Below are 12995 nucleotides of genomic sequence, written 5' to 3'. Positions count from 1 at the left end.
TTTGGGGTGTGGCCCAGCAGCACGCTCTCCGTGGGTGGAGGCCCAGGAAGCTCAGTTCAAGCTGCCTGTGCCCCAGCTCCCACCCTTGCCTCCCCGCCCCCTGGGACCCACGCCCGAAGCTTAACTACTGAGGGAGGGGCTCCCTCAAGGGCAGGCCCTGCGCTGCCTGGCCTCCTGGCCTCTCCCTGCCTGGCCTGGGGCTCCCAGTCCCACCAGGAAGGAGAGGAAGGGAATTGTGGTGGCCGTGGGTGGGGACCGGGCAGCCTGGCCGCGCTGCCATCAGCAGCAGCTGCAGGTGCCCGTGTGGACGCGGAGGATGCCGCGGCTGTGCAGGTGCAGGAAGGTGAAGATCTCGGAGGGCATGGCGTGGAAGCCGGGCCGGGGCTTGACGTTGTCGTAGTAGTGGTGGGTGATGTAGAGGCCCGAGGGGTTCATGGGGTAGGCCCAGAAGCCGAAGAGGTGCACCTCCTCACAGAGCTCGAGCGCCGCTGTGGCCAGGATGAGGCCGGTGCTGATGCGCTTGGCGCGCACGCCCAGGCTGAGCCAGTAGCGCGACACGTTGACCAGGTACTGAGGGTGGAAGTAGTAGACCGCCTGCGGCGACTGGAAGTCGTCCAGCACGTACTTGACGCGGATGGACACGTCGGTGTTGCGCGTGTTGTAGAAAGCGGGCAACAGCACTGACGCGTTCTCGTACACTTGCAGCACGCGGTAGAAGGGCCGCCGCCACTTCTCCAGCTTGTGGAACCTGAGGAGGGTGACGGCATCAGGGGTCAGCCGCCCACCCCTCCAGGCCCTGGAGCCCCAGGCTTCCCCCACCCCGGCACCCTGGGATCTTTTCAAAGGACACGGGGGCTCACCACCCCTGCCTCCTCTCACCTCACTCACCTATCATGTAAACACCTGGCCTTTCTCAGCAGAGTTGTATTTTGTAAGTAGGTATTGGGAGGAGGACAATCAGAACTCAACTGTCCAGTGTTTGACCACAGGGATCGCTCAGAGGGGAAGCAGTTGGGGGAAGAAGGCTTTCCCTGGAGCCCCCACACCATTCACCTGCCCTGTCTTCCTCAAGATACCCAGTGACACACAACAAATGCAGCTGCCCTCCTGTCTCAGCCCCTCCCTCCCCCAGCCTCCAGGTGCATCTCACAGCCTTTCTTTACATTCAACAGCCCTCCCTGCTCCTAGGGCCCTGTGCCCCTGGCTCACCTCAGACCTCTCTCAGTGCCCCTTCACAAGTGACTGCTGACTGCTTCCATCCCACCTCTTAAACAGGTGTTCCCTGAGCATCTGATCCAATTCAATAACTCCCACTGTCCCTTCCTCTTACCCTCATCCGGCCAGGATGGGGTGACTCTTCCCAGGGCTGGGGTTTCAACACATTAGCCCCTTCCTCCAAAGCCTCCAAGACCCCACAAGGGGAGCCAGGATGGGGGTGGGGGGGGGGTGGTCAGGATCTTTGCATAATGACACCTGGACACACCCTGCAAAGGGGGCTGCTGTGCCCCTGGTCACACACTGGAAAACTCTCTGACTCAACTCTAGATGAAGACAGCCTAGACCAGTGCTCTCCAAAAGAAATATACTGCAGCCTACACATGTCATTTTTAATGTACTAGTAACCGCTGTTTCTATTTAAATACTATTCAATAAATATTTCCTTATATATATCATAGGTTCCCTGGGTAGTCCAAACGGTTAAACACTTCACTACTAAATAAAAGGTTGGAGGTTTAAACACACCCAGAGGCACCTCAGAAGACAGACCTGGCAATCTGCTTCCAAAAGGTCACAGCCTTGAAAACCCTACGTACGGAGCACAGTTCTACTGTGCACATGTGGGGTCACCAGAAGTCACAATCCGCTCAACAGCAACCAACAACATATTAAATAAATATTTAAATATATGCAATATTTCTATTTAAATAGAAACAGGTATAATTTTTATATTTTATTTAACCTGATATATTCAAAATACTATTTTCCACGTGTAATCAATACAAAAGATTAATGAGGTATGTTACATCCTTCTTTTCATATGAAGTCTCCAAAATCCACTGTCCGTTTTACAGATAACACATTTCGGTCTGTACCAGCCCATTTCAAGTGGTCAGTAGCCGTGCTTGACTAATGGCTACCCTATTGGATGGTGCAGCTCTAAAATGAGGACTACTGACCTCTCTGTGATGATGCTGGGGTTCACAGTGACCACGTCTGTCTTTACTCCCACGTCCACGGTGTACTTCTCCGAAATGGGGGGTAGATTGCACCTGCAGAAGAGACAAGGTCAGTAAGTCTACAGGTGATGCCGGGAAGCAGCTGACGGTGAGGGGAAGGAGGGATGGTGATCATAGGACCAAACCAAAAAAAACCAGTTACCATCAATTCTGACTCACAGCGACCCTATAGGACAGAGTAGAGCTGCCCCATAGGGTTTCCAAGGAGTGACTGGTGGATTCAAACTGCTGACCTTTTGGTTATCAGCCAAAGCCTTAAACATTGCACCACCATTGCTCTGATCACAGGGCAGAGGGCTACAAAGGTAGCTGTTGTTGTTGTTAGGTGCCATTGAGTCAGTTCCAACTTATAGCAACCCTATGCACAACAGAATGAAACACTGCCCAGTCCTGCACCATCCTTATAATCATTGTTATGCTTGAGCTCATTGTTGCAGCCACTGTGTCAATCCACCTTGTTGAGGGTCTTCCTCTTTTCCGCTGACCCTGTACTTTGCCAAGCATGATGTCCTTCTCCAGGGACTGATCCCTCCTGACAACATGTCCAAAGTATGTAAGACGCAGTCTTGCCATCCTTGTTTCTAAGGAGCATTCTAGTTGTACTTCTAAGACAGATTTGTTCGTTGTTTTGGCAGTCCATGGTATATTCAATATTCTTCGCCAACACCACAATTCAAGGGCGTCAGTTCTTCTTCGGTCTTCCTTATTCATTGTCCAGCTTTCACACGATTGAAAATACCACGGCTTGGGTCAGGCGCACGTTAGTCTTCGAAGTGACATCTCTGCTCTTCAACACTTTAAAGAGGTACTTTGCAGCAGATTTACCCAATGCAGTGCGTCTTTTGATTGGCTGTTGATTGTGGATCCAAGTAAAATGAAATCCTTGACAACTTCAGTGTTTTCTCAGTTTATCATGATGTTGCTCATTGGTCCAGTTGTGAGGATTTTTGTTTGCTTTATGGTGAGGTGCAATCCATATTGAAGGCTGTGGTCTTTGATCTTCATTAGTAAGTGCTTCAAGTCCTTTTCACTTTCAGCAAGCAAGGTTGTGTCATCTGCATATTGCAGGTTGTTAATGAGTCTTCCTCCAATCCTGATGCCCCGTTCTTCTTTATATTGTCCAGCTTCTCATATTATTTGCTCAGCATACAGATTGAATAGGTATGGTGAAAGAATACAACCCTGACGCCCACCTTTCCTGACTTTAAACCAGTTGGTATACCCTTGTTCTATCTGAACAACCGCCTCTTGATCTATGTAAAGGTTCCTCATGAGCACAATTAAGTGCAAAATTAAACAATAAATCACTTAGGGATATATCTACATGTGATAAAACCATTTTTAACAAGTAAAAAATTCAGCGTGGTGATTACCTCTGGGCAAGGCAGAGGTGGGATGGGGAAGGAGCATACGAGTTGATTAATGGCTTTGAGAATGTCTGGGTTCTTAAGTAGTTGGTTCACAGATATTCATTTGATTACTTTCCTTCGTACTTACCTATGTGGTACAAATATTTTTCATATGTATCAAATACTGGATAGTAAATGAACTAGTAAGTTTTGAAAATGAGCAGATGTTAACTGGGCAAATATGAAGGTTATAAGCATCTGTGCAAAGGCCCTGTGGTGGGAGGGAGCATGAAGCATTCAGGGAATGAGTGGCTGAAGCCTTGTGGCTGGAGCACAGAGTGAGGAGAGAGTGGTTCAAGTTGAGGTCAGAGACGGAAGAAGTGGCCAGACCATGAGGGACTGGTCGCCATGTTAAGAATCTGGTCCTTCATTCTTGGGGAAACTAGGGGTTTAACAGGACCCTTTATTCAAGGAGAAGCCATGAGTTTTGTCATGGATTGAATTGTGTCCCCCGCCAAAATGTGTCAACTTGGTTGGGCCATGATTCCCAGTATTGTGTGGTTGTCCTCCATTTTGCGATTATAATTTTATGTTAAGAAGATTAGGGTGGGATTTTAACACCACCCTTACTCAGGTCACCTCCCTGATCCAGTGTAAAGGGAATTTCCCTGGAGTGTGGCCCACACCACCCTTTTTCTCCCAAGAGATAAAAGGCAAGGGAAGCAAGCAGAGACTTGGGGACCTTATACCACCAAGAAAGCAGCACCAGGAGCAGAGCGCGTCCTTTGGACACAGAGTCTCTGCACCTGAGAAGCTCCTCGACCAGGGGAAGATTGAGGACAAGGACCTTCCTCCAGAGCTGACAGAGAGAGAAAGCCCTCCCCTGGAGCTGACACCCTGCATTTGGACTTGTAACCTACTAGACTGTGAAAGAATAAATTTCTCTTTGTTAAAGCCATCCACTTGTGGTATTTCTGTTATAAAAGTACAAGATGACTAAGTCAAGTTTCTACATGGCCTTTTCTAACAGGGCCAGGACCATCACCTGTCTCATAATGCAACCCCACCCCTGTCTATCAGACCATCAGGGAAGGCAGGGTTTATATTTCTCTTAAAGACAAGGGATGAGTCTGCAGATGACTACCGCTTATCGAACATCTATGACATGCCAGGAACTTTCATAGGATTAAACAAGAGATCAACAACCTTTGCTGTTGCTGCAGGTGTCATTTTCGACTCACAGCAACTCCATGTGACAGAATAGAAGTGCCCTATAGGACTTTTTAGGCTCTGACCTTTAGGGAGCAGATCTCCAGGTCTTTCTCCCACAGAACCATTGGGTGGATTTAAACAATCAACCTTTTAGTTAGCAGCTGAGTACTTAACCATTGCACCACCAGGGCTCCTTTCAATAATTGTTGTTGTTGTTGTGTGCTGCTGAGTCAATTTCGACTCATAGGGACCCTATAAGACAGAGTATAACTGCCCCATAGGGCTTTCTAGGCCAAAATCTTTATAGGAGCACATCACCAGGTCTGTTCTCCCGCAGAGCAGTTGGTGGGTTCAAATTGCTGACTCTGATTAGCAGCCAAGCACTTGACCATTGCCCTCAGCAACCTTAAAAAAAAAAAAAAAAAAAAAGCCCAAACCCATTGCCGTTGAGTTGATTCTGGCTCATAGCAACCCATAGGACAGAACAAAACTGCTCCATAGGGTTTCCAAAGAGCAGCTGGTGGATTTGAACTGCTGACCTTCTAGTTAGCAGCTGAGCTCTTAACCACTGTGCCAGGTGGTAGATATTAGAGTCCCTGGGTTGTAAATGAGAAATAAGACGTTCAGAGAGGTCAAGGGACTTGCCGCTATTAGGTGGTTAGAGACAGGTGCAGAACAGGCTGGTCTGGCTCCATCAGTGCTCTTTCCTGATACGATGCCATCCAGTATGACAATGCCTGGAACATGGTGAGGACTCAACAAGCTTTGGTGCACACATAGCAGGCACTCAGTAAGGCTTTGCTACTGCTGCTGCACTGCTGTTGATGACAATGTCTGGAGAAAGGGCCCATGTTACCTCCAAAACTATGTGCAAATAACTATGGACTGTAACATATCTTAGGGGGGATATTTGCTGTTATATTTACAGAGTCACACAGATAACATGGTATAGCCCCGGTGGTGAAATGGTTAAGTACTCAGCTGCTAACCAAAAGGTTGGTGGTTCGAATCCAACCAGCAGCCCTGCAGGAGAAAGTTCTGGCGATCTGATTCCATAAAGATTACCCATTGCCATCGAGTTGATTCCAACTCATAGCGACCCTATACAACAGAGTAGAACTGCCCCGTAGGGTTTCCAAGGAGCACCTGATAGATCTGAGCTGCCGACCTTTTGGTTAGCGGCCAAACTCTTAACCACCACGTCACGAGGGTTTTCCCATAAGGATTACAGTCTAGAAAATACTATGAGGCAACTCTACTCTGTCACATGCGGTCGCTATGAGATGGAAATCAACTCAACGGCACCCAACAGCAGCCACCTGATTTGATTAACTTCTTCATTTAATCCTCATACTAACCTCATACATACTGTTACCCTCCTCATCTTCCATTTCAGGAGGCAGAGGCATGGATGGTTAGGTGATATACCCAGAAGGGGGAAGGGCACAGAGGAGGAGGAAGGGGCGAGGCAGAACTGGAAGGTGCAGACCCAGGGTGACCCTTTTACCGGAACACAAAGTCAGCGCTGTTGATCTCCCGGCCACAGCGGCTGTTCTTGAGGATGCCTCCGTTGCCCACCACTGCACACTTCTTAAACTGGGACCGGTAGTAAGGCATGTCCTGGGGAGAGAGACACAGGCAGTGTCAGCCTGGCCGCCTTCATCCGGTGCTCACTGTCTGTACCACGTGCCCCTTTCATCCTGGCTCATGGCTTCACGGGACAGCCTCATAGGGAATGTGGGAGCAGAACGCTTCTTCCATTTCCCAGATGAGAAGAGCAGTCAGAGACTTGTCAGTTACTCAGGTGATGAGTGAATGTGCTGTAATTGGAGCCCAGGTCTCCATGGCCTCTTTCAATAAGCCCTGGGAGCCTTGGGTTTTTAGAAAGAAGAGCAGACAGGTTATGGCCATCCCCGCTTAATACTACAGCCTTCGGTTTTCCTAGTGTTTGAAAGGCTCAGCTCTCTTATGCCTCCGCTTATACATTTTTTAACGGTTAATGCAGATGTCCTGGGGGCAACAGCAGCAGACTACCCAGAGACAAGGTCCCTAAATCTGCCCCTCACCCCTTTCAGCTCAAGATAAGGTGCAGACCCAGCCTCTGCTCCAGGCGGAAGACCCAGGCCCAGGGCAGAAAAGTCACACAGGCGGGACAGATGCTAGGATTTGGCAGCAGCATGGGCAGGGGACCAGGGAGTCAGCAAGCAAGGCTACCATGTCAGAGGAGAGCGGTGAGAAGCTGGGATACCTGGGGTCTCTGAGGTGAGAGCTCAGCGCGGGGGGGCAGGTGTTAGCATGAGTGATGGAGGCATTCACGGGAGCACCGGGAGTGACCCCCACATGGTGCTCCAACCTTCTCACATCTCGACTGGCAGGGTTACCTTGGTCTGGGCACTGGATGCTCCCTGGGCATGCTCTCCAGGTAAGTTGGCAGGAGAAAGAAAGTACCAGCCTGAGCGTAAGAAGGCCTGGTTCCACCATGTCCCTTCTAGACCACAGTGGCAACCTGAGGCAGGTGGAGCAAGGCAGCGACGTGGTACAGGGATGAACACAGGATTGGAGTCAAGGTAGGGGGTGACCAACCATCCTGGTATGCCCAGGCCAAGGGGGTTCCTGGGATGCCAGACTTTAAGTGCTAACACAGGAAAGTCCTGGGCAAACCTGGATGAGTCGGGCAACCTAGTCAAAAGACTCAAGAGTAGTCCTGGTTTTGCCCCATACCAAATTGAGGAAACCACGGACAAGTGGTTTGAGCTCTCAGAGACTCGGCTTTTCCATCTGTAAAATAAGGATAATATCATGTGCATCTCATGCGAATCCAATAAGATTAGGTAAAGCAGAGTTTCTTAACCTCAGGACCACTGCCATTTTGGACCAGATAATTCTTTGCTCTGGGGCGGGGGGGGTGCTGAACTGTGCATTGTAGGTATTTAGCAGCATCCCTGGCTTCTACCCTCTAGATGCCAGTAGCACCCCTCCTAAGTCGTGACAATCAAAAATGTCTGCAGACATTGCCAGGTGTCCCCTGGGGTACAACTGCCCCCAGTTGAGAACCTCTGGTATAAACCAAGAGTCTACCCTGTGCAGTGCCAGGCCCAGAAGCAACTCAGCAAAGGGGACCAGGTTGTTATTATTATTAGATGGCCTTAAGGTCCCTTCCAGTTCTGACACCCAGGAGTCTGCCAGGCAGCTTTCCTCCTACATGTTCCAGCTGGCCAGCCACCACCTGAGAGGGACATGGTCAGCACCCTGAGCCTCCAGTGGGACCAGCTGCCAGGACAGGGTCTCACGGAGAATCACACTGCAGTGGGCTTACCGTTAACCACACTAAATCTAAAGGAGAAGCTCCATCTGCCTGTGTCCTTATTCATGGCTCATTTCCCCTGGAGGGACCAGCCAAGGGGGCCAGGGAACAAGGGCATCTAACAAGGGCTGATGGAGAAGCTGCACTGTTTGACTTTGACCAGAGAAAGGAAAAAAACCAAAGTCATCTTTGAAGAAATCACCAAAGGCTTATTAAGTTCTAGTCAGTGTTTCTCAAACTTCTGTAAGTTAAGAACTACTTGAGATACTTTTTGAAAACACAAATTCTAGGGCCTTTTCCCAGAACCTCAGAATCACAATTTTCAGGGTGGGAGTAGGAGCCTGAGAAGCTGTATTTTTTACAAACCCAAAGGAACGCCTGTCCTTTGGGCCACTTGGGAAATGTTATTCTACGCCACAATGCTCTAATTCAGGGGTCGGCCCGCTATGGCCTGTGGGACAAATCTGGCCTACCGCCTGTTTTTGTATGGCCTGCAAGCCAAGAGTGGTTTTTACATTTTTAAATGATCAAAAAGAAAAAGATTTCATAACATTTGAAAATTATATAAAAATTCAAATTTCAGTGTTTAATAAAAACAAAACTTTTTCTGGAACACAGCCATGCCCATTTGTTTATATACTGTCAATGGCTGCTTCTGTGCTGAAATGGTAGACTTGAGTAATTGCCACACAGATAATACGGCCTGCAAAGCTTAAAATACCACCTGGCCCTTTCCAGAAAAAAGGCTGGCGATCCTTGCTCTAATTCAGGGGCCTCAGGAGTCTATGCCTGTGGCCCATTGGACCTGTATGTCATAACCTGACTGTGTTTCACCCACTGGCATTGCCCACATGAGATGCAAGCTCCCCTGCTGTCACCAGCCTCGTGTTTCAGGCCTTGCAAATCCAAATTTGTAAAGAGAGCTCACACCCCATCAACCTTCAACAGTGACGATGTGGGAAAACATGGTTGATATCTCTCCACCTTCAGGGCCTCCTCCATACCCCCAAGTCTTACCAGTGCACCCCAGTATGACTGGCAAAATGCAGTGAGCCATGCTGGGCTTTGCTTTGTTAGCACTCCCCAGAGGAGCAGGGCAGCCCAGCCTCAGATTTCACCCACAAAGACCTGAACAAGTCCCCACTCCACATTTCTACACACTGACCCACTAACTGCTGCCCTGGGCCTGGAGCACTTTAGAAGCGGCTATGAACACCTCCCATGGAACTGTCCTTCCTCCTCTTCAGAAGCTACACCGCCACTTCCCACATGTGGGTAACCATCAGGATCTGCTAAAAATACAAGTTCTAGGTACCCATGCCCCTGAGAGACTGATGCAGCAAGTCTGGACCACAGTCAACCCAGAAGTGAGTGCAAGCACCTGAATTTCCTCTATCTGGACAGTTCACACGTGGACCACTCGATCTGCAGTCGATGATGACCAGAGAGCTGCCATGCTGCCCTGAACAGCTTACCTCCAGACTCCTTTCATGTAAAAGGGAAAAAATACATTTCTATCTTGCTTACGTCTCTGATGAAAGCCTTGGTGGCGTAGTGGTTAAGTGCTATGGCTGCTAACCAAAAGGTCAGCAGTTCGACTCCACTAGGTGCTCCTTGGAAACTCTATGGGGCAGCTCTACTCTGTCCTATAGGGTTGCGATGAGTCAGAATTGACTCAACAGCAATGGGTAAGTCTCTGATATTTTAGGCTTTCTGTTATAAGCAGCCAAACTAGCCCAACACCAATGTTACAGACAAAGAGACTGAGGCCCTGAAAGACAAAATGACCACCCAAGGTCACCCAATGTGAGAGCCACCTTTCTGTGCATTGATTTGTATTGGTTTATGATTTCTTGTGCACGCAATCTTTGCACATATTCTTTGATTCTCGTACCACCTCAAGGACACATGCCTGAGTTGGGAGGACAAATGCTTAATCATTCCCTCAGGTATCTGCAGGACGTCTTCTGCAAGCAATGCAATAACCAGACTGTTATAACCACTTTATTGTCAAAAGTCACTCAATAATAGCCAGTTGTCACTCAGTGTGCTCAGACAGGCCCCCAAGGAAACCCAGAGGGTGTTCTACGAGACCTAGAAATTGACCAACCAGGGACAAGACGACTGGGCTCAGAGGCAGAGAGTGAGGGGCGCACCACCACATGGCACTGCTCCATTGCCCCCACCCCAGGCCGCCCCTTTCCCCAGACAACGGGAGCAGCACCTTGGGGAACATGCGGAAGATCTCCTGGTTGATGTGGTAGATGCCGCTGGTGTCCACCTCATACTTGAGCTTCGTCCCCAAGGGAGTGTTCTTCTGGGTGGTGAAGAGGAAGGAGGGGGCATTGCAGCACCTGGACAAAGTAGACCTGCCGGGCAGGGAGGCAGATAGGAGACACTGGTGATGAGGGGCAAAGCAAAATCACGCAAAGAAGAGAAGGGCCATGAACTGAGGCGCCTTGGGTTTACCAGGGAGCTCCGACTAACACCAGGTCTCTGCCCGGTCCTCTTCCACCCTCCATTCCCAGGACTGTTCCCTCCTCCACACCTTTGCGTGTGCTGTTCCCACCCCTTTCAGTACTCCTTCCAGCGCCTAGGCGGGGCCTTCCCACCTCTCCTGATGCTGCTCATTCAGTGCCCAGGCCTGGTCTCCCTCCCATGAAGCTCCCAGCTGCTTCCACCCCAGCCCCACTGACCACACTCCCACTGAAGGTGTAGAGCACAGACTGTGCACCACTCACTGTCTGCCACATCCCTCCCTAGGTGGAGTGAAAGCCCCTTGATGGTGGGGACCATGACCTCTGTGTCCCACAACGCAAGTTACACGAGGGTTCAACACGCAGTTTAACACATAAGGCTAATCACCCGTCACTCAGGCTTCCTCAAGATCTGCTAGCATCCTACCACTTCCCAGAAGTGCTCTTTTGCTACAATCATCCAGTCCTCACTGAAAGCCCAGGGAAGCAGGGCCCGTCCTTAGCTTCCTGCTCCCCACAGCAGACTTGAGACAAGGTGTTTCCCATCCGGCGGGGCACAAATGAAGACACAGAGTCAACAAAATGTGTGGTCTCAAGCATTTTGAAACTGTTTTAGAAATAGGGGAGGGCCAGGAATTGGGATGGGGGGAGGGGGTTGATACTGGATGGCTCCCTGCAGAAAATGGGCTGTGGCTTCTAAAGAAGTACTTGTTAGCTGCCATTGAGTCAATTTCCACTCATGTGACTCCATGTGTTAAAGTAGAACTGCTCCATAGGGTTTTCTTGGCTCTAATCTTAACAGAAGCAGCTTGCCAGGCCTTTCTTCCATCACACCACTGGGTGCATTTGAACCTCCACCATTTAGGTTAATGGTCAAGCACAAACCGCTTGCGCCACCTAGGAATCTTTAAAAGAAGTACTTAAGAGTTTGTTTTGTTTTTTTTTTGTTTTAATTCCCTGCAGTTTTCACTCACAAAAACAAGCCCTGTTGGCACAGAGGTTAAAGCACTCAGCAGCTAACCAAAATGTCAGTGGTTTGAACCCATCAGCTGTTCCTGGGGAGAAAGATGTGGCAGTCTGCTTCCATAAAGATTTACAGCCTTGGAAACCCTATGGGGAAGTTTACTCTGTCCTACAGGGTTTCTATGAGTTGGAATCAACATGATGGCAGTGAGTTTGGTTTTTTCCACCCACAAAAACACACTTGAACATGAGCTACAGGACTGTTAAAGCTCAGATGTAGGCTTGCTTTAAAAACAGCCTCCAAGGGAGAATGTGCTTGACAAAGTGGGTTTGGGAGTCAGCCGGCCAGACAAGGCTGACTTTTCTCTTTTCTGCAGCTGGTGTTTCACTCTGCACACATTCTCCAAGGCATGCCCACAGGGCTCAGTGATGAGGGCAGATCCTGGGCATATCTTGCTCCCCTGCCCCTGGGAAACCAAAGTCCTCCACCCCAGCTGAGAGGACAGGATAGTGCCGTCAGCTCCCTGCCGAAGGCCCCCACACTGTCCCCACTTTTCTCTTGCAGCATCATTTTTCTGTTGCTGTGTTATTTCTTTAGATGTGCTCAGCCTGGACAACACTCTAGTGCCACTCACTGGCCTCAGCCATGCCGAGTGTCTTATAAGCCGTATCCTTTTTTTTCAGTGTATACAGCCTTACCCACCCCAAGCCCACACAGAAACACTTCATATGGGGCAAATCTTCAGTTGCACCTGCATCAGCCTAGACCTGCTCCCCACTCCTCCAGCACTTCACTCAAGCTCATGCTCTATTTTTCTGACAGGTAGGTCTCTGCAAACTACGGCTGGGCCTTGGCTAGGTTCCCACAGCTTCACAAATACCCCTAGTACCCCTTTTCAGGGGTTATCACTTTAAACATTTCCAATTCTCAAAATGTGCATCTTAAAACAACTACTCTCTCTAATAGAATGGTGACAGAATGTGAGGTATGTAACCCATGTCATTGAATCATACATGTCAAATTGTGAATAGGTGTATATTTGGTTGTGTACATTGCAGCTTAAAAAAAAAAACAAAACCCAACAACTGTTATTTTCTCTCTAAAGGTGGCCTGGAATTGAAGCAAACTGGAACCACTGATTTATAAAGGAAATTCAAACTACTTAGTGATATTCACTTTCCATAACCTTCCCCCATAGAGGTTAAACTAGGCCCAGTGTTGCCGAAATCCAGTTTATTCACAAATTGCCAGGATCACATCTATTCCATGAAATAAAGTCTACATGCCCTAAAATAATACCCTAAACTCAATGAATGGTAGAGATGGAAAGGACCCTAAAGTTCACCGTTAATCAAAAAGAATTGCTGGACATTTGCTATCTGCTTAGCTCAGAGACAGGAGAACTCTGGAGTTGCCTCTGTCAGCTCCGGTTAGCAAGCAATCAGAAGGTAA

The 12995-nt window shown here is 49.1% G+C and overlaps 1 protein-coding gene across 3 annotated transcripts in view; it reads right to left on the bottom strand.

Moving 5' to 3' along the window:
- Positions 1–279: 279 nt before the first annotated feature.
- ST8SIA5 (ST8 alpha-N-acetyl-neuraminide alpha-2,8-sialyltransferase 5) overlaps positions 280–12995 on the bottom strand; it is a 75581-nt gene continuing 62865 nt past the window's right edge. For all 3 annotated transcript variants that reach the window (XM_023543825.2, XM_003406312.2, XM_023543826.2), the window contains 4 exons: positions 10327–10471; positions 6306–6418; positions 2178–2270; positions 280–748 (listed from right to left, as the gene is read on the bottom strand). In XM_023543825.2, the coding sequence (XP_023399593.2) occupies positions 280–748; positions 2178–2270; positions 6306–6418; positions 10327–10471 (820 nt within the window). The remainder of the gene's footprint in view (positions 749–2177; positions 2271–6305; positions 6419–10326; positions 10472–12995) is intronic.

Source organism: Loxodonta africana, chromosome 11 (genome assembly GCF_030014295.1).
Source record: "Loxodonta africana isolate mLoxAfr1 chromosome 11, mLoxAfr1.hap2, whole genome shotgun sequence".
Taxonomy (NCBI): domain Eukaryota; kingdom Metazoa; phylum Chordata; class Mammalia; order Proboscidea; family Elephantidae; genus Loxodonta; species Loxodonta africana.
Note: the sequence above shows the minus strand (reverse complement) of the source record. Positions and strands in the feature narration are given on the sequence as shown.